This window comes from Globicephala melas, chromosome 9 (genome assembly GCF_963455315.2).
Source record: "Globicephala melas chromosome 9, mGloMel1.2, whole genome shotgun sequence".
NCBI classification, from domain to species: Eukaryota; Metazoa; Chordata; class Mammalia; order Artiodactyla; family Delphinidae; genus Globicephala; species Globicephala melas.
Window position 1 is genome coordinate 68,623,568 of NC_083322.1, and position 22,183 is coordinate 68,645,750.

The window sequence follows — 22,183 nt, forward strand, 5'->3', positions numbered from 1 at the left end:
AAAATCGAGAGATGTTTTCTCGTCTTTATGTATGTTGAGACTCTCCTACCTCTCATAGGAAAGGGACAACATTAATGTCCTTATTTAGCTTAGTATGATTTATGTCATATACATGTGACTTTTAGACATAATTACAAAAAGAACAATCTACCACAAAAAAGCACTAAGGACTCCTTCATGCTCAGGAGCCAAAAACTGAAAACCAAGATCTTGTCAATACATAATGAAGCCTCTTTGGCTTTCTTCACTTGGAGTGATGGGATCAATCATTGATTGAATTGACAAAACAGTTATTTAGCTGTATAATCTTGTTCAAGACTCATTACATTGGTTAATAAATGGCATGTCAAACTTGAAAACAGTGAAAAACTAGTTTTTGTTTTCTTTTGTTTTAGTTTTTGGTTTTGGGACCCTGCAATATTATTCAAATATTCAAAGTTTCCCAACATATGGTAGTGATTTTTCCACAATTCCTTTCTCAAACTTAACTGCATATTAGAATCACCTGGAAAACTTTAAAAACTGCTGATATCTGAGTTCCATCTTCAGAAACTATGATGTCATTTGGATGGCAGCCTGGGCATTGGGTCTTGTATCTCCCCCAGGTGATTATAATGAGCAGTAGACTTGGTATATTTAAATATCATATTCTTATCACAACTCACTGCTGGATTGCCACCCAACTTTTTCAAATGTCTTATTTACTGAATCGATGGTCTCCCTATCCCTCTCTTTTTTCTTAATATAGAATTTTCTATCAAAACTTGAATGTGCCTTATATTAAAAAAAAGAGCAGGGGGGCTTCCCTGGTGGCGCTGTGGTTGAGAATCTACCTGCCAATGCAGGGGACACGGGTTCGAGCCCTGGTCTGGGAAGATCCCACATGCCGCGGAGCAACTGGGCCTGTGAGCCACAACTACTGAGCCTGCGCGTCTGGAGCCTGTGCTCCGCAAGAAGAGAGGCTGTGATAGTGAGAGGCCTGCGCACCGCGTTGAAGAGTGGCCCCCGCTCGCCGCAACTAGAGAAAGCCCTCGTACAGAAGCAAAGACCCCAAAATAAATAAATAAGTTAATTAATTAAAAACAAAAAAAACCAGGGACTTCCCTGGTGGCACAGTGGTTAAGAATCCGCCTGCCTATGCAGGGGACACGGGTTCAAGCCCCGGTCCGGGAAGATCCCACATGCCGTGGAGCACCTAAGCCCATGTGCTACAACTACTGAGCCTGTGCTCTAGAGCCCTCGAGCCACATCTCCTGAAGCCCGGGCACCTAGATTCCCGTGCCCTGCAACAAGAGAAGCCACCGCAATGAGAAGCCTGCACACCGCAATGAAGAGTAGCCCCTGCTTATCGCAATTAGAGAAGGTCCGCGCACAGCAACGAAGACCCAACGCAGCAAAAATAAATAAATAAAATAAGTTAAAAAAAAAAAAGCAATTACTCTGATACGTTTATTCTGTAGTTTTTGTAAACACGTACTTTTTTATACATGTTAGAGACAAGGACAATAACTTTTAGCAGTGTTTATTTTTGTTAAAAGAAACTGATGGAATTGAAGGTTAAATCACCTTCCGATTGCACAGATTAAACAAGAAAGTATTACATATTTCATCTTTACAAAGCATCTTATTGATTTAAAAAGATCCATACTATTGATAAAGTTCATGATGAAACATATATGTAATAAGGAGACTAAAATATTTATTTTACATATCTACAGTATGTATTGTCCTATTTCTAGATCAACCACAAATTACACAAGAAAATATTTAGATACATGAAAAAGCTTCAGAACATAAAAAATTAACATTTTGAAAAAAATCACTTGTGAAAGCTCATTAAATAATAACATTGACAAATAAATAGTTAATCAGCTTTACTTATTAGCTGCTGCCATGCATTTCTGGCATTCCATTCCAAGCGAGGGTCAGCATGCAGGGTATAATTTCATACTATGAGACTGTAAAAAGCTACAGGGCTTATTTTTGAAGTGAAATGTCACGAAGTCTTTCACTCTTTCAAAGGGCGATCACTCTTGGCTGCTAAACTGTTCCCATGAAGATTACCAAAAAAGCACCTTCCTGAAGTGTTAACCTGAAGATTCGTGGCAACAATTTTTTTTTTTTTAAACTTTTCAATTCTGAAGAGGTTTTGTTCGGGGGTGGGGGAGATGGATTGGGAAATGAAGGGTAACTGAGAAGCCCTTTTCCTTTTTAAAAAGTAATGATTCAGTGATGTGTATAGTATCACCAGTCTTTCAAGAACTAATACTACAGGATGTGTGGAATTTAAATGCAAATCCCACTCATGGATGTGCGTACGTCTTGAAAAACTTGAAAAGAAAAAGCTATTTCCAAAGAAGCTCCTGATACTTAGGACAGCTTGCTGGGTTTGATCAAAGCAGAAAGCATATATTTTCAAGTAAGAAAAGAGCAGTGGCAGGCTTGAGTCTTCTGAGCAATCAAATCTGTAAAGCAGATGGTTACCAGTCAGTCCAGTTTGGAGAGCCTGAATTCTAACTCATGCTGTGCTTGCTGGATTTGCTGGCTCTTTTCCGCTCTCTGTGATGCTGGGCTGGCTTGGCAGGAGACATGCTCTCGAAGTTATGACTGGACTCATTGTGCTGCCGCGTGTACCTCTTGCACTTGCAGGCGGTGACCACCGTGATTTTGTAGGTGCGCGTGCTGCCATCTTGGCACTGCAGCTGGATTCTCTGAGTACGCGTTTTGTCATTGACACACCTCCACTCCTGGGAGCTCCTTCTGCTCCAGTACTTTGTTCCATAGCCTCCTCCGATCCAATTGGGGAGCACAGGCAGGGGCAAGCATTCGCCAGCGCACACCAGCTCCTTCAGGGGGCTGATGCTAGTGCACTGGCCGTCAGAGATGTATTTGGTGGAACGCAGTTCCCGGCAACCTACTTGAACTCGAGCTGCAGGAAACAGGGAAAAAAATGTGCATCAGAGGCAAAAAACAAACGGACAGTTTTTTTAAAAAAGTAATCTGCAATGACAAAAATAATGTCCAAATGATAGCAAATGGCCAAATAGGAAGCGAACACCTATTTTATTTTCAAAATGCAAAACACTGCCTGGATGGTTGTAGAGAAAGCTTTCATGAAAATTATCAGCTTATATGGCTACAATTTATGGAATAAAATAAACTGGGCCTGATTTTTTTTTCATGTATAACATTAGCTAATAGCTTACTGGAGTATATGAAAATCCCATTTTCTTAGTCTTACTCCCCAATTAGTATTAAGCAGGTCTTACATTTATGTGTAAATATTCATTCTTTAATGAGGTAAGAAGGAGTATACTTTAATGTTCTTTTACTCATGGGTCATATTAGTTAATGTCTGCAAGTGCTTTTAATTAGGTTTTTTAAAAAAAATCTATTGAGAAAATGCAGAAAATATTTAAATATTGTGTACAATGCAATCCATAATATTTTGTTTCACTTACAAAATTCAGCTGCAGAAAATCATATATACATATGTGTACGTTTGACATTTTGCATATCAAACTTAATAACTGCATTTTAAGCATAAATTCCCAAGCTGACTTTTAAAAACACAAATATTAAAATGTTTAAATGCAAAATGTCACTACAACTCAATATTTAAAGAATATAAAACCCCCTAAATCAGGAACGTATGGTTGCCATAACAACTTGGCTACATTTCCATGAATTTTATGGCAGAAAAATGCCTAACATGTCTGATTTACAACTGCAAAAGGAACTACGGTGTTCGTTTCCTGAATATTGGTCATGGCAAACTTTTTGTTTAGTCATTTGAATTTGATAAGCATGTTCTCTAATTGACTGTTTCTCATTACATGCCTTACATAATTAAAGCAAAAATTAATCTTGAAATATTTGAGTTTTCCTTTCCATTGCTTTGTTATCTAAACTTGAGGAGAATTGCCTGTAACAAGCTTGGGGGAAAAAATCAAGCCTTGTTAACCAGAAATATATATATATTTCAAAGTACAGACTGCTGAAATTTAAAAAATAAAAATTATAAGGGACATTGAAGTGGTCTTGCATAGAATATTGAAAGCTAGTATGAAGTAGATACTAAATTCGGAGTTTTACGTCAGCTCTGTACCGCAGTACTAGTAAGGTGAGAGATATAGGCTAAAGGGATGTGATAATTGTGAAAAAATTTAAGGTATATGCACATACATCCATGCGGGTACAGAGCATGAGACTGAAATTAAAGTGTAAACTAGCTGGCTGGTCTGGGTGCTCTGCCTGTCTGATTCTGATTCCAGTTCACCTTCCTGCAGCTGCCTTAGGAATGCACCTGGAAACAGCTGGAGATGATTTTGACCTGTCTAGCTTTTTGTTCCTGTTCATATAGAGATTTGGCATTTTTGCAGTGACAGTTCATTGACAATGAATACCCACCACATTGCTCGGTAATCTAATAATAATAAAGTAGTTCCTGTGTACCTAAAAGCAACCATCCTCATGAAAATTAAAACACCTTGGTTTTCTTAGAAAGACACTAACAGTCACATTTGCTTTGACTTTTCAGAGGTTGAAACTCCTTTTAGCACTTGAACGACGAGTGCTTGAGGACGAGCTAAAGATTTGTGTAAGATTTCTTGTGTACTGTTCCTCTGTGTCTCTTTTAAAACCCTATTACTAGCATGTGAACTCTTCTAAAGGAAAGGAGTGATATAAAAGAAGAAATTTGAATCCCTCTAACTAATGGTCAATGAGTCTGTCAATTAAGCAAACAGAAAAGAAGAAAAATATTTTCTATACAAAGTATTATTGTACTGTCATTATTTTATATCTCTAAAGTCATGAAAGTTTCCCCAGTCTCTCCCAGAAATATACAGTTACCTAAATTTTGATCTGGTTAATGAGGAATTATTTTGGAGAATATGATTCTCCAATGTTTTTAGTTTTATCCCTCTTTCTCAAATATCATCATCCAAACTTCAACTTTTTCACTAGACATGTTTTAGAAATCAGTGTGAGCCATTTTTTTTCCCCAAAAAAGCTTCTTTTTTTTCCCTTGTGATTTCCCATACATGCTTTGGTTAATTACCTTTATACACTTTACCAGAATTGCACATGTCCTGAAATAAACAGAAAACAATCTGAATTTAACTAGAACAACACTTTGTAAAAATTCTCATCTTGCATGATTTTAAAGAAGCAACAGTCTAATTCCTGGAAACATTTTCTTTTGGAACGTTTAGAAACTTAAGTCTGCGCCTATATTATCAAATCACTGTTTTAGTACTGTTAACTTTGTAGGGAAGAATGCCAATATACACGTGCAGCAGATTTTCCCAGATTGTTTAGCAAAACGTATATGGTTCAGGTTAGTTAGCAATGAAACAGTTCTACAGGAATGTGAGCTAATGCTACCAAATAAGAAAAAACCAAATCCATGGAAGTAAAACACACTTACTGTTCCGATCCAGTCCAGTGTCACTGAAATGCCTGCCTCCATTTCTGGCTTGATTCATCGTGCTGTTGTTGCTGGGCTGTGCTGGAACAGGTTTAACCACATGTGAATAAAGGATTTCTGTGGCATCATTTTTAAAAGCCAAACAGCTTTTCATTAGGATGCATGCAAGGGGAATGAGATAGAAATGAATGGCAGGAGGAAGCATGGTGAGTAGAGGATTTGCTTGGCTGGAGAGCTGGTTAATTCCTTTCCCTCTGCTTCTGCACTGTAACTGTGAAATTCCTCCTCAAGGTTCCCTTTATATATCCACTGAGGTTTGGCGTTCATTCAGGTGTAAAGTTGTGTAAAGCTTCAGAGTGAAAACACAGAGAAGGGGTGGGATCCCTACATGACCCTGCAAAAGAATTTTACCAATGGAAGAGAAGACTACAGAAAAGGAGGAGCCTGGTATACAAATTGCCTGAAATTTCAGAGTTGGACTTCATCAGTTGTCTGTGAGCTGAAGCAGCCAGGCACACTCTATAGTAACTACAGCCCCCCTCTTTCTCTCTCTCTCTGTCTCTGTCTCTCTCTCTCTGTCTCTCTGCCATTTCCTTTCCTAAATCTAGTTCACATTCGGGTTTAATTTAAAAGAAAATATGCTGCTGTTCATTTGAAGAGATTTACATTCCCACAGTTGTTCTGTATTTGCGATAGGGAGAGGGTTCATCCCAGATAATAAGAGGAATTCAGGAGTTAAATATTGCAGGGCTTGCATGAAGCACCTAATTAGTTAAACATATCTTGTTTCTCAAGACGCAAACCACCATATTTTTTTCTTAAATGTATAGGCACAGAGCTAAAAATCTCCCCCCTGGACACACTTAAATAATGCAGCTTTGATCTGCATGAACTGCTGCGCTCCTAGGTAAATTATTGCCAGGGGTTCTGTGTGGAGAATAATGAGCATAGCTCTGTCTGCGTTAAAGTAACTAATATCAATTTTCATCTTAAAAATGTGACACAAGCGTTAACATTCATTGCCTCATTTTACGTGAAAGAAAGCCATTTCTGACAGACTATTGTTTAGCAAATTAAATTCAAGATAATTTTTACAAGGTTTTTCATTTGCTGCAGAACACATGTTCTACCTGCATTTACTGAACATTTTGTTCATTACTTCCTTTGGCTCTGCTGCTCACATAAGAAACATGGTAGTTTTCTGTTTATCCACACAAGGCACAGATGTTCCATTAATTACTACTAGGCCACTAATCTCTATCCTTAAAACAATTATGAAATTCCAACTGATTGGTGGGACATTTTGATTGGAATCAAAATTCTGAATCTCTTTTCAGTTTTAAATCCATTTTTTTGCGCTTCGTGTGGCTATTAAACTCACCTTATGGCATGGATACATCTCTTTACAAACTTTTTCCTATTGTAACTGCTGTTCATATCTATCTGTCTATCTATCTATCTATCATCAGTCATCTGGGTTTTTCCACAGGGGCACTATTGGCATTTTGGAATAGATACTTCTTTGTTATGGGGGGGTGGCATTCTGTGAGTTTAGTAGCATACCTGGCTTCTACCCACTAGATGCCAGTAGCACCCCCAGTTATAACCAAAAATGTCTCCAGACATTGCCAAACGTCCCCTGTGAGCTAAAATGACTCCACTTGAGAACTACTTGTTATCTATCTATCTCTATCTCACTACAAAAGAAAGTACAATTAAGAACAAAAGACTAATTATTTAATAATACTAAGGAATAATTAGGAGAAAAATGGTACCGTGGTTTTACTTAAAAACAACAGCAGCTTCTCTTTTAGAGGTATATACTGAAATATTCCTAGATGAAATAATATGATGCCTGGAATAAACTTCCAAAACAACATGGGAGGGGGGTAGTTAGGTGTGTGGATGGGGCATGATTTGATGGCTGTTGGGGCACGATTCCGGATATTCTATTCTGTTTACTCTTGTATATGTGCAAAATTCTACATAATCAAAAATTTTTAAAAAACTAAATTCAAAAAAATCAATATATACATACAAGTCCCCTACATATGAACGAGTTCGTTCCCAGAGCATGTTCATAAGTCCAACAAAGTTAGCCTAGGGACCCAACTAACACAACCGGCTATATAGTACTGTACTGTAGTAGGTTTATAATAGTTTTCACACAAATAATACCTAAAAAACAAACACAAAATAAAGAAAACATTTTTAATCTTACTGTACAGTACCTTGAAAAGTACGGTAGTACAGTACAACAGCTGGCATACGGGGGCTGCCATCGAGTGAACAGGCAAGAAGAGTTACCTACAGGAGGTAGGAGGTAGTAGAGCTGAAGGATCGCCAGCAATAGGAGACAGAGGGCAAGCTACAATTTCACTCACGCCTAATGTTGATGGAACGCATGTTCGAATCTTTGAAAGTTCACAACTTGAAGGTTCGTACGTAGGGGACTTACGGTACTGCCAATCTGATCTCTACCTTAGGATTGTACGTAGTCATTTATTCTAACATCCTTCCTGGAAAGTAATATATCAGTTTATTCTGTGCACATAGAGATTATAGATCAGACATCCTTCCAAAATAGTAACTATGAAGGATTTCTTATCCTGCTTATCAGGGGACTTCATATTAAATACGTGAAGTGTGTTAATATTAACCATTGACTGGTAGACCCAACGCCTAAAGGAAGTAGGAGCATCGAGATATCTAATCTCTTCCCCCTTACTCTTTTTTGTGTCAGGAGGAGGAGATTTGTTTGTTTGTTTGTTTGTTTGTCTGGCTGCACTGCGCAGCTTGCAGGATCTTAGTTCCCCAACCAGGGATTGAACCCAGGCTGGGTGTGGAGTCCTAACCACTGGAGGAGGACAAGATAATTTAATCTGCAGTTTAATTATTAGGTTGGCTAATCAAATTAACTCATAATTGTTAAATCTGCTCTGTACCTAGTATTCTGTAGGCGCAGCCTTAGGATATCCCCTCGGGCAGGAGTAAAATTAGGAATGAAGGTAATGTGGTTGATACACGTGGACAGGAAAACTTCAGCATTCAGACGGTGACTTCTATGATTAGGTTAACTTCTATGATTAGGTTAGCAAAATACTGTGACTTTCAGTCTTGCTTGCCTGCTCTAGCCATCTCACTTGCTTCTATGGAAGTCAGCTCCCATAAGGTAAGCTTTCACACGGCGAAGCCTAAGGGGCACGGAACTGATGTCTCTCACCAACATGGAGCAGAGGCCCTCAGCCAAGCAACCCATGAGGACCTGAATTCTATCAACAACCACATGAGTGAGTTTGAAAGCAAATCTCTCCACAGCCAGCCCTTCACATGAGACTGTAGCCCTGGCCTACACCCTAATTGCAATCTTATAAGAGATTTTAAGTCAGAAGCACCCACAGGAACTATGAAATAATAAAAGTTTTAAATAAGTTGGGGTAATTTGTTTCATAGCCATAAATAATTAACACAATATTATCTGCTTAAAAATGAAGAAATAGTAATTAAGCCATTCATTTTGTGAAGAATGCTAGGACCTCAAAAGCATGGAATCATTTAATATGGTGACTGAGTAACTTTCATTCTTGGGGCAAGCTTTAAAACTTATTTTCCAGGTCTCAGCTGAGTCATCAATGTGATGTCATTATTATTATTTTTTTTTTTTTGCGGTACACGGGCCTCTCACTGTTGTGGCCTCTCCCGTTGCAGAGCACAGGCTCCGGACGCACAGGCTCATCGGCCATGGCTCATGGGCCCAGCCACTCCGCGGAATGTGGGATCTTCCCGGACCGGGGCACGAACCCGTGTCCCCTGCATCGGCAGGTGGACTCCCAACCACTGCGCCACCAGGGTAGCCCGATGTCATTATTAATAATCAAATAATGATATCAGAATTACTATTATTGGCCTGATATGCAAAAGCTTGAAAGTAATTTTAGTACTCTAAGGTAGTATTGTTTATTATGTGACTCTTGGCACTGGAATCAGAAAATCTGAATTTGAATCTTATTTCTGCCATTTATAATGTGTATGAACTTGGATGTATTTCCTGAAACTCTGTAAGTCAGTTCCTTCAACTGCAAAACATGACCAAGCTTACCTACCTCACAGAGGGGTAAGAAAATGTGAACGTTTCTAGAACAAAACCTGGCCTGGAAGAAATGTGGAAAAAATAGTCACTGAATATGAGTCTAAGCCTACTGTTTCTCATTAGAGTCTTTGAACTTAAAAATGACCTTGGAAAAAATAGAAAAGTCTCAAATACATGCAATTATCCTGTTTAAGGAGGGGAACAAAAAGTCATGAGAAAAGACTAAATATGAAATAATGAGTAAATATTATTTGATTAAGAAAACAATTAGCCTGACTTTTTATCTTTGACAAGAGAAGAATCAGAATAAATATACACAAAACATATTTATTGAATGCAATATCTGGTGAGCTACATCTGGTCCTCTATGGATTTAAACTATTTTCAGAGAGCTCCAATTAATAAGGTAGAACTTGTAAACTGGAAAAGCAGCCATCATTAGTTGAGAAGAAAATAAAAACTACTTACAGACTCTTCATTCATAAAAATCCTTAAAAAGAGGGTGGGCTAACATCTTGCATTTATTTCATATCAACATGTGTTGAAAGCAGTGTTTATCATAGGTGCTGTAGTCCAGGGACTGCAGAGCTGAATGAGGCGTGGAGCCTGCCCTCTTCCCTCTCCCAAAAGCTGCCCTTTAGAATTCCACTAAAGAAGCTCCCTTGACCTCATCTTCCTGTATCACTTTCTTCCTTCTTTACCACCTTTCTCAGTTGTCTCTTTATTTTTATTTTGTTTAAATGCTTTCGGTTTAATATGTAAATATTCCTTTTCCTATAAGCTTTCTCAACAGAGATAATATTAATTTAGATAATACTGCTTATAATCCAGTGTAACCTGATGTAAAACCCAAGTGGAAATTCCAAACCTGGTGGATATATTTCTAGGTAGAACTTCTCAGTCTTGGTACTAGTGACATTTTCAGCTGGATCATTGTTGTTGGAGCTACCCCCTATGTTCTAGGACGTTTAGCAGCATCCTTGGGCTCTACGCACTAGATGTTCACAGCACCTCCCTCACCCAGTTGTGACAATCAAAAACAGTCCTCTGGTGTGCAAAATGATCCCAGGTTATAAACTACTGGTCTAGGCAAATTCTCCAGTAAATTTCCTAAAAATGGCAGCACCCTGCTCTTAAGGAAAACCTCACATGCAAGCTCTAGGGAGCAAATTAGGACAGTAGGGTTAGGGTTTCCATCTGATGGTACAAACTAGGGCGAGTAGGAAGTTGTCCTTTTTATTGGCATTTGCTACCTTGCTCCGTAGGAATTGATGTCCTCATTCTGTACACTTAGCTCACACAAGTACCTAAACTCAATTTGACCAAGGCTGGCAGCATATTAAATATCCTTTTTTTCTTTCTCATGGAAAGGCATTTTATTTTAAATATAGCGGTATGTACATGTCAATCCCACACTGCCAATATATCCCTCCCCCCGGTAACCATAAGTTCGTTCTCTAAGTCTTTGAGTCTGTTTCTGTTTTGTAAATAAGTTCATTTGTGCGATTTTTTTAAGATTCTGCATATAAGCAATATCATACGATATTTGTCTTTCTCATATTAAATATCCTGCCCACAGTGGTGCCTGGGAGCTAGAACTAGTTTTGTTCCACAAGCCTAATAGTTGTTCTAAAACCATGTTTTACCTGGGAGTTTGCTAGATATGCAACTTCTAGGCCTGATCTCAGGCCAGAATCAGAATCCCTAGGGGTGGAACCCAGGAACCTGTGTTTTAACAAGCTCTGCAAGTCATTCTTATGCGTGCTAAAATTTGAGACAAACTGTTCTCAAATCACATGTGCCCTCCTAACTGTGGCCTGTCCCCATAGTCTCCATCACAGTCACCTCATCTATTTTAACTGGGCCTCTACCTCAGAGTCTTCCAGTTTGCACAGTCAGATGGAAGTCCTGCCCTACAGTGCAGCCCTGCTGACCAAAACCCGACCCCTTTTTCTCTTCCTGCATTTATTTCTCCCCACAGACTGGATGCTCTCAGTGTCCCCCAGTGACTGATTAATGCTTTGTTCCACAGAGTTGGTCACAACAGTTACTACTTACAGTGATGTCATTGCTCACTAGAAATTTTGGCAGTCATATCTGATTCAGATATCACTGTGAACTCAGATTTAGGCAAAATACTTCGACCACTGTGATTTTGATTGTTTTCCACCAGCCCCCGGAACATACCATGGCCACATCAGGCTCCTAGACTGGGCAACATGCAGTCTGGCTTCACTGTTTCCTGAGGAATCTCTTACTTAAATACCAGCGGGTGTCATGACCAAGCCAAAGATGGTAATAACTTACATCACCAATAGAGACTTAACAGTTGGTAGTTCCCTGGTATGTCAGAAAATTGGAGAACAAAAAGAATTCAGCAGAGCATTTGGCCCAACAATGACACCGTCTTTTCTGGGAAATAAAGTTGTTATAGACATTTCTAATTTCAATTCTGATTTTTTTTTCTTTTTGGTCATGCTGCATGGTATGTGGGATCTTAGTTCCACGACCAGCGATCGAACCCACGCCCCCTGCATTGGAAGTGTGCAGTCTTAACCACTGGACCACCAGGGAAGTCCCTCTGATATTTTTAATGAAGTAATTTGCCTCGAAGTTATGTACAGATGGAAGCTGTGGTGTAGAGGATTCCACAGCAACAATGTAGCTGGAGTGAAGGGAATGTGATAGGGAATATGGGAAAAAAGTTTGACCACATTGATTGGAAAGGTAGATTGGAGCAGATCATGGACTACAACCCTGTTTTGAAGGTTTAGAAGTCTGGACATTATCTGGTGGACAATGGAGAGCCATTGAAGGATGTGTGGTGTGTTTGTGTGGGTGTGTTTATTTTTATTTTCACAAAGTGAAAATGCTGTGTAACTTATACCTAGGTAAAGTGATAGAACGTTTCCAGTACCCAGAAGTTCCCTTCCTGTCCTTTCCTTGTAACCACTTCCTTCCTCTCTAAAAGGAAGGGCTTCCCTGGTGGCGCAGTGGTTGAGAGTCCGCCTGCCGATGCAGGGGACACGTGTTCATGCCCCGGTCTGGAAAGGTCCCACACGCCGCGGAGCGGCTGGGCCCGTGAGCCATGGCCGATGAGCCTGCGAGTCCGGAGCCTGTGCTCCACAACGGGAGAGGCCACAACAGTGAGAGGCCCGTGTACCGCAAAAAAAAAAAAAAAAAAAAGCTGGGTCATGGAGAGACTGAGGTGTCAGGAGAACCAGGGTTGGCAGAGTTTAGAGTTGAATAATGAGTTTGGGCTGAGTTAGAATGAGGTTAGGGTGCTGATAGGAATTCACAAGAGGGACTTCCCTGCTGGCGCAGTGGTTAAGAATCCGCCTGCCAATGTAGGGGACATGGAGTTCGAGCCCTGGTCCGGGAAGATTCCACATGCCGCGGATCAACTAAGCCCGTGCGCAACAACTACTGAGCCTGCGCTCTACAGCCCGCGAGCCACAACTACTGAAGCCCGCGCGCCTAGAGCCTGTGCTCTGCAACAAGAGAAGCCACCACAATGAGAAGCCCACTTACCACAGCTAAGAGTAGCCCCCGCTCACCACAACTAGAGAAAAGCCTGTGCACAACAACGAAGACCCAATGCAGCCAAAAATAAATAAATTAAAAAAAAAAAAAAGGAATCCAGAAGAAAGTGTCTAAGAGACAACTGGAATCAGAGCTCAAGAAATCTGTCTAGCGGCTGACATCAGTTTCACTAGGATGCTTTCCTGTAACATTAGCATAATAGAACTTGGTTTAGAAACACTTTGTCAAATAACACTAAGACTTTCGTTTATATATCTACTGCCATCTAATCATGCCCCTAGGCTTTTAAAATCTAACTCCCTACTTTCTGTAATTCCCAAGGAGGATGAAATATTGTATAGATATATTCGTGTTACCATGCCTCCCAAGTCGGTCTCCAACAGGTGTTCTCCTGGCCAGTGTCCTTTGAGGCAACAGAATGAGATTGAGCTCAATTCAGAAGCAAAGGAAAGTATTCTTTGGTCAGAGAATGGAGACGTTCAAGCCCCCGCTCTAGAGCACACACTCTCCCAATAGGTCCTGGACGGAGCTGCTTTATAGAGTCCCGTCAGGCGCAGGGGGCGGAGTTATCGCTTGGCGGTCGCAGCTGTGCTGCTCGCTCCAGATCACAGTGTCGGGTGCAGCGACTCTGCACACGGCCCGCGGCCACCATCTTGAATTGCGGGGTCGTGCGCCGCGCCTCTGCACCGGGTTCTCTGAGGTGTTGGCTGCAGCATTTTACGCTCCGAACTCTGGCCTGAAGTGCCGGGTGGGAGTCCTCTGCCCGCAGTATCCTGTAAGCGAGTGAAACTAGACTGAGCACAAAGGAAAAGAAAAAAGGTTAGACTTTATTTTATTACCTAGATTCTACTTTTATTTCCTGAGAATTGTTAGTGGCCTTTGCCAGTGACATTTGTTTAGGCTTATCAGATGAATGCCCTGTGTTTTATGTGAAGCCATAAATAATAAACATTTTTCAAGATTTCTTCTTTTGTTTCCCCCACAAAACCACTGGCCTAGTTCAAGTTTCCATCGTTATTTTCCTGAACTACTCTTTCCATAACTTTGTAACAGATCTCTTGTCTTCTCATCACCCTAAAATGCACTCTCCACAGTGAGATCCAGAATTACCTTTAAAAAAGGGGAGTCTAAACATCTCATGTAAAAGTGTCATTTGCTCCTTTTACTTGCAGAACAAACACCTTCATAAACCAGCTGCCCTCATTTCATGCCACCCTCTTACTTATCTTTTATGCTTTGGTAGTAGTTTCTCATGCTCATCATTCAATTTAACACTTTAGGCCGTTCATTCCTGTAAGTGTTACTTTCATAATTCAAAACTCCGCTCTTTACAGTCTTCCTTGAATATATAATTTAATCAAACAATGAGAAACAAGGAAAAGGACAATTGAGGCAAAGGAAGCTTTTCTGAACATTCAGGAGATGGATCTCTGGAATTATGTACTACAATTTAAAATAATATAAAGACATTTATTTTAATTTCAGTAAAATTGTGTGTTTTACATTTCCAGCCCTAAAATACTGCAGAACACATTTAAGATCAGTAAAATAATTTAAAATATAATAGTATGAAGTATTAAAATATTAGAAAAAAGAGTACATGTAGATTTCAGTATGCAATATTTACTTAATTCATGAAGGTTGAAAGAATACTGCTTTAAATTTTCAAATTTTCTGAATGCATATCCTTTTTAATGCTCTCATGCCATTAACAAGAAAGTTAACATGATTACTTAATAATACTTAAACTCATTTTAAAATGTATTGAACAAATACAAAAATTATTGTATTATGGAAAATATTCACATCATCAGATTTCTACTCTTTTAAAAACTGGGGTTATAAAATAGTGACTATAACATATGCATGTTGTAAAAAATGTCAACAGTTCATTAAATAGGATAAAATTCACCTCTTCCCATCCCTCCTCCATTGCTGTTCTCCAGAGATAATCACAGTTAAGAGTTTCTTGTGACGTCTGCCAACATTTTCTGCACTTACAAGAACATTTAGTTATACATGTATATGTGTGTTCATACAAGTATGTTTAAAATTGTTTTACATAGACTGGATCATGATATTCATATGATTTCTCAAATTACATTTTGTACTTAATGACCTATCTTGTACATTTTTTATATCAGAATGTACAGATTTACCTCATTCTTTTTAAGCCTTGCATTGAATGAGTTGTATGGATGTGACACAAACTATTCATCCAGTTCTCTGTTGATGGCTATTTAAATTATGTTTAGATTACCTCCTTTATAATTGTGGCGGGATATTTGTTGTGTACAATTATTGTTTTTAGCCCCAAGTTTTCCCCTTTGCCTTCATTCAGATAGTTGAGGAGGGGGTAGAATTGGGAATGGAAGTGTAAGGTTGGTTATGTGTACTCCATGGAAGACCAGATGCCAAGCCTTACTCCCTGACAGCATGCCAGACAGGTGGCTAGCCTACAGAAAGGCAGGGTAACCACATTCGTTAAAGATTCCAGCAGGAAATGTAATTGCAGAGCCTCTGGACCTGAAGGAAGCATGTAGACTGGACTTGAAGAGCCCAGTAGTGACCAACGGGAAATGATTGCTAATGAATAGAGCCTAGAGGAACCTCACTAGTGCCTTGGCCATATGGAGGAAACTTTGCAAAGTTCTTGTTAGGGGGCTGGTGGGCGAGGGGCAGGGATGAAAGGAAAATGAGGGTCAGAGTTCTAAAATTGATTTTAAAATATAAAGAAATACAATATATATTTTTTTGCACATCTAAGCTTCTAGGCCAGAATTCATAACCATCTTCGTAAACATTTAGATATACCTTGATATATTTAAAGTTGCACTTTAATTTTGGAGGCTTTTTATCCATAGAGAACAATTCTTCATTGATTACAGAAAAAATTCCCATTTGAAATAATGTTTTTTTTAATCTTGACATCATTACATGTGGAATTTTGTGATATCCATTTGTTCTTTCAAAACGTAATTCCAACAAAAATAAACCATGCTTTTATTATAGTCTCAAGTTGTTAAGGATTTATTATATCATTTGGATGTCATACTTACATCAAGCATGGTTTAGAACACATAGTATGAAATGATAAAACTTAATAGTCTATTTTGAAGAGCAGAAAAAAAAATTTATTTATGGAAAAGTCATGCTTTTACTATGACCATTGCATTTTTGTTTGCCATTGCTTTTACCTTTAATTGGTACTTTTGCAGTCTTTATTGAAGGCTTTAGCCTGGTTTAAGGTTGGCCAAAGATTAAGTCAATTAAAAATCTCATGGAAACAATTTAACAATTATTCTCTGATTAAGAAGCACTGATTAAAGTTGCTTTTAGAAGGAAAGACGGAAAAAAATCCTGAAAATGCCTTACGGCTTAGAACTTTATTATGTCAACTAGCAGTTTATATTGTCTTCAGGCCTAATTCTCTAGTGTGTTTATATAGCAGTTGGGGGCTGTTGACCTGACAGTGCCTGGGGAGGAGAGGCTCCTCTGAAAAACAGCCAAAGAAGAACTTGAGACAGACCGGGGAAGGCCCACTCCTGCCAGGACACTGCAAGCTGTTTAGTGACCATCTAGATGTTCTGCTAGTTTTGTTGCCATACTTGGTAGTCCTGGGAATCTGGCTAGTCTCAGAAGTTGAGCAAAACAAAATACAACTGTGCACAGCCACGCCCTAGGGTGACTGTCTCCAAATACCATACAAGTCCAAGGCTGAAGCACTTGAAAGGCTTATATCTCTGCAGATCAAATCTTCATCAGATTGAGCCTTTAAAGACAACCCTTAAGCGCATAAATGTTGTCATTTACGGCACTGTTTCAGCACTATTTTACCTTTCCAATTATAAAGGTGGCTAATGCACATGATAATTACAGTTCCTTAAAATTTATGCACTCTCAAGCAGATCAGCTCAGAAATGTTGGCACAGTTTCAGGGTTCCTTAACAACTGCTTGCCAAACCGCTCTTTGATCCAGTGAAATCATCATATGATTCAAAACAAGGCCTAGAGCCTTTCAAGAAGTCACATCTTAAGTCCTCATCTGCATCGGCCAACCTCCCCAGGTTGAACCTAAAAACTGATTTTTTTCCGTATCAATGCCAAAGGAGTAAGTTTTTTCTTTGTGGGATTTATAATATGCTTTCTTGGTCCCCATTCATTTAGTCACCGTTTTAGCTAACATTTATTGAGTGCTTATGTACCAGAGATTGTGGTTTATCCTGTAGTTTAGAACTAAGCTACCTCCCCTAAATTCACTGCATAAGGTAGCGGCAATCAGTTAACAGATAATTACCAAAAAACACTCTAAGTCAGGGCAGGGTAGAGTAGGAGGACAGACTTTGGGCTCAAAGCCACTGGTGGAGGTCAAAAAGAGTCCCAGTGGAGGTAATTCTGAGTGGAGCATTGAAGAAAAATTAAAGTAGGCAGATGATAAAAGCAAGTGGGTGGGAGGATTCTAGAGAGAAGAGATGGTGTGCGCACAAGGTCTGGCAGCAAGAGAAATGGCAAAGTTTAGAAGCTAAAAATGTTTTGCTTGCCTTGGAATGCCTCCCATGGAGTAGCTAGAAAAGAGGTGGGAGAAAAGCATGCCAGGAATTTGAATAACCATTTTTTTGCCCTCCTGAGGAGTTTGAATTTTACTCTAAAGTCAGTGTGGACTTTTAGAAGAATTGTGAGCAAGAAGGTGACTTGACCAGTTTGGAGTTTTGGATGGATGACTCTGAGGGATTGTAGAAGAAAGTTCAATTCAGAAGTATTTAGCATATAGTGAGCATATCTCAAATCAAATTGTTGGAGGACTGAGGAGAGGATCTGGTCCTGAGGACAGTGCTGGACAAAAAAAGACTGAACCGTCACTCCTGTGGGTCAGGACTATCATAAAGAAAGAACAACTAAAGAGGAAAAAACTAAAAAGGAAAGTGAAGAAAAAAATAAGGGGAAATGAAAGCTGGAGGGAAAAGACGGGAGAGGAGTGGAGGTGATTTGGAAGCAACACTTGCTGCTTAAATCCTAGCTCTCCAGTCAGGGTTGAAAAGGAGCAGGGAGGAGAAAGTCAAAATATGTGTCAATAGCATTCTACTTCTTTAAAAAAGACACAAATTATTTTCTTTCTTTAAAAAAAACCACTTTATTGAGATGTGATTCACATATAAAAAGCTGTACATATGTAATATATACAACTTGATAAGTTTGAGGATAACTATATACCCATGAAACCATCAGCACAATCAGGGCCATAAACTTATCCATCACCTCCAAATGTTTCCTCCTGCCTCTTTTTGTTTAAAGGTTTTAACAAATTATTTTCTTTTTCATCTTGATGTCCGGGCAACCAACATCAGTAATTCATGGTAATCTGGCCTGTTCTGAAAATAATACAAAAAAATTCATGAAATTTCTATAAACCTTTCATGATTATAAATTGAATATCATATCCAATTGATTTGGTCAAAAACTCTTTAATGGCTCTCTTTCTATCCCATGTATTTCAAATCTACCAACAAATAATACCCGCTCTTTCCTTAAATTATATCCAGAGTCCAACCACTTCTCACCATCTCAACTACGACAACCTTGACCCAACCTCTATCCTGGACAATTACTAAGCCTCCTCTACCTACTGACATCCTAGAAGCTGCTAACTCTCCAGTGGTTTTCCATCACCTTATAATGATCCAGAGACTGTGAATGATCTGGTCCCTTGTTACCTGTTTGTCCCCATCTCCTCCTGCTTTCCCATCTTCTGTCTCTGATCCAGCTACACTGAGACTTTTTGTCTCAAATGCACTATTTGTCCCAGGGCATTTGCATTAGTGGTACCCCTCTGCCTGGGACATTTCTCCCCCAGATATCTTTTGTTCGGATATCTCCGTAATTGAAAGGTTTTCACCATCACCTTAAGTTAAAATAGCACACTCATTACCATTCACATTTTGTGTTGTTTACTTTGTTTTTCTCTCCCCACTGCCACCAGCAGAATGTAAACTCCTGGAGAGGAAGGACTTTATTTTGTTCACTGTTGGGTCCCATATGCTTATATCTGGAACAAAGTTGGTGCTCAGTATTTCTTGACCAAATTGATAAACCAATCAGTATATAATTGTCCCCTGAATAGTACTTTTTTTGCTTTATGTGACGCAGAGTAAGCATTATTATTTATAAGAGAGTTGTGGTAGAAAACTCAGTCCCTTCTCTACAGATAGGTATTACAACATTGCCAGAATCCTGGAGGGTAAACAACTTTAGCATGGAAATGAAAATGCCAGTTACTCAGCAGTGGTTTTAGAACCAGAATTTAACATCTTTTCAGGATTTCCAAGTAATCTGAGAATGGGCCAAAGTTCTGTTCCACTCAAAATGGCAATGTTTCAAAGGAAATAACATCTTGGTGATGGGGCAACTCAGAAGTATATCACGTAGGTGCATCGTTGATAATTTGATTGATATGGCATTGAATTGATGGATTAATTAGGAAGAGTGTTTAACTGAAATCTTTACAATATTTACTCTCTATGCAATATTTTTGTTTATATATTCCATTTATTTTTGTCCTTAGTCAAGTTTTGTAGTTCATTTATATCTGTCTATACATTTCTTAAATTTAATCATAGGTATTTTATATTTTAGACTGCTTTTGGAATGGGATTTTCTTACATCATTTTCTAAATATATATTGAAAAACTACAGAATTAGATAATTGATCTTATATCTGACTTCAGTACTAATACTGTTTAATACTTTTTCAGTTGATCTCAGTACTTCCTGGTAATCACACCATCTATCAATAATGATAACTTTATTCTTCCCTTTTCAGTGTTTTATATTTTTGTTTCCATCATATATTGCTATTTATTCTTCTGGTTAAAACTTTCCACTAATCTTAATTTCTGTCAGCGATGATGGGCAATCTTGTATTGTTCCTGACTTAACTAGGAATGCATTTAATATTTCATCTTTAACTTTGGGTATTGATAGTTGTGTTTTGAATAGAAACTTTTTAGGTGTCTCTAATTCCTTGATAATTTTTTTTTTACATCTTTATTGGAGTATAATTGCTTTACAATAGTGTGTTAGCTTCTGCTTCACTACAAAGTGAATGAGTTATACATATACATATGTTCCCATATCTCTTCCCTCTTGCATATTCCTCCCTCCCACCCTCCCTATCCCACCCCTTTAGGTGGTCACAAAGCACCGAGCTGATTTCCCTGTGCTATGCAGCTGCTTCCCACTAGCTATCTACCTTACGTTTGGTAGTGTATATATGTCCATGCCTCTCTCTCACTTAGTCATAGCTTACCATTCCCCCTCCCCATATCGTCAAGTCCACTCTTTAGTAGGTCTGTGTCTTTATTGCTGTCTTACCCCTAGGTTCTTCATGACATTTTTTTTTCTTAAATTCTATATATATGTGTTAGCATACGGTATTTGTCTTTCTCTTTCTGACTTACTTCACTCTGTATGACAGACTCTAGGTCTATCCACCTCATTACAAGTAGCTCAATTTCGTTTCTTTTTATGGCTGAGTAATATTCCATTGTATACATGTGCCACATCTTCTTTATCCATTCATCCGATGATGCACACTTAGGTTGTTTCCATCTCCGGGCTATTGTAAATAGAGCTGCAATGAACATTTTGGTACACGACTCTTTTTGAATTATGGTTTTCTCAGGGTATATGCCCAGTAGTGGGATTGCTGGGTCATATGGTAGTTCTATTTGTAGTTTTTTAAGGAACCTCCATACTGTTCTCCATAGTGGCTGTACCAATTTACATTCCCACCAGCAGTGCAAGAGTGTTCCCTTTTCTCCACACCCTCTCCAGCATTTATTGTTTCTAGATTTTCTGATGATGGCCATTCTGACTGGTGTGAGATGATATCTCATTGTAGTTGTGATTTTCATTTCTCTAATGATTAATGATGTTGAGCATTCTTTCATGTATTTGTTGGCAGTCTGTATATCTTCTTTGGAGAAATGTCTATTCAAGTCTTCTGCCCATTTTTGGATTGAGTTGTTTGTTTTTCTAATATTGAGCTGGAAGAACTGCTTGTAAATTTTGGAGATTAATCCTTTGTCAGTTGCTTCATTTGCAAATATTTTCTCCCATTCTGAGGGTTGTGTTTTGGTCTTGTTTATGGTTTCCTTTGCTGTGCAAAAGCTTTGAAGTTTCATTAGGTCCCATTTGTTTCTTTTTGTTTTTATTTCCATTTCTCTAGGAGGTGGGTCAAAAAGGATCTTGCTGTGATTTATGTCATAGAGTGTTCTACCTATGTTTTCCTCTAAGAGTTTTATAGTGTCCGGTCTTACATTTAAGTCTTTAATCCATTTTGAGCTTATTTTTGTGTATGGTGTTAGGGAGTGATCTAATCTCATACTTTTACATGTAGCTGTCCAGTATTCCCAGCACCACTTATTGAAGAGGCTGTCCTTTCTCCACTGTACATTCCTGCCTCCTTTATGAAAGATAAGGTGACCATATGTGCATGGGTTTATCTCTGGGCCTTCTATCCTGTTCCATTGATCTATCTTTCTGTTTTTGTGCCAGTACCATACTGTCTTGACTACCGTAGCTTTGTAGTATAGTCTGAAGTCAGGGAGCCTGATTCCTCCAGCTCCGTTTTTCGTTCTCAAGATTGCTTTGGCTATTCGGGGTCTTTTGTGTTTCCATACAAATTGTGAAATTTTTTGTTCTAGTTCTGTGAAAAATGCCAGTGGTAGTTTGCCTTGATAATTTAAATACACTGAAGCAAATATCTTTGTACATAAATATTTGTATTTTTTTATTATTTCCTAAAATGGATCTCATGATGCCAAATTGTTTCCAGAGCTTCATGTACAAACTTATCTGCAGTATATAAGTCCCACTCTTATCAGCATTTAGTATTGCCAATTTAAAAATCCCAGCAATTTAATTGATAAAGAATATTTTTAATCTAATAAGTAAGAAATACTATATGTCTTAATTTCTTTGCTCATTATTGCATTTGGTTCTTTTTTCATTTCTTAATTGGCCATTTGTATTTATTCTGAAAATTATTTATTCCATAGTTTTATTTAGTTGTGAGTTCTGAAAATATAATAAAGAGAATGATTCCTTGATTTTTGTATTGC

General features: G+C 38.6%; 1 protein-coding gene across 1 annotated transcript; it reads right to left on the bottom strand.

Moving 5' to 3' along the window:
* Nucleotides 1–1,521: 1,521 nt before the first annotated feature.
* SOSTDC1 (sclerostin domain containing 1) lies at nucleotides 1,522–5,726 on the bottom strand. Its single transcript, XM_030857144.3, has 2 exons — nucleotides 5,432–5,726; nucleotides 1,522–2,929 (listed from the first exon to the last, which is right to left on the bottom strand). Exons 1-2 carry the CDS (start codon nucleotides 5,634–5,636, stop codon nucleotides 2,514–2,516), a joined length of 621 nt encoding a protein of 206 aa, XP_030713004.1. The 5' UTR covers nucleotides 5,637–5,726; the 3' UTR covers nucleotides 1,522–2,513.
* Between the last annotated feature and the right edge of the window lie 16,457 nt (nucleotides 5,727–22,183).

Coding starts and splice junctions, on each gene's coding strand:
- SOSTDC1 (XM_030857144.3), bottom strand. CDS start 5,636: ATGCTTCCTCCTGCCATTCATTTCTATCTCATTCCCCTTGCATGCATC. Junction 2,930..5,431: donor CACTGGACTGGATCGGAACA/GTAAGTGTGTTT, acceptor TGTTTCCTGCAG/CTCGAGTTCAAGTAGGTTGC.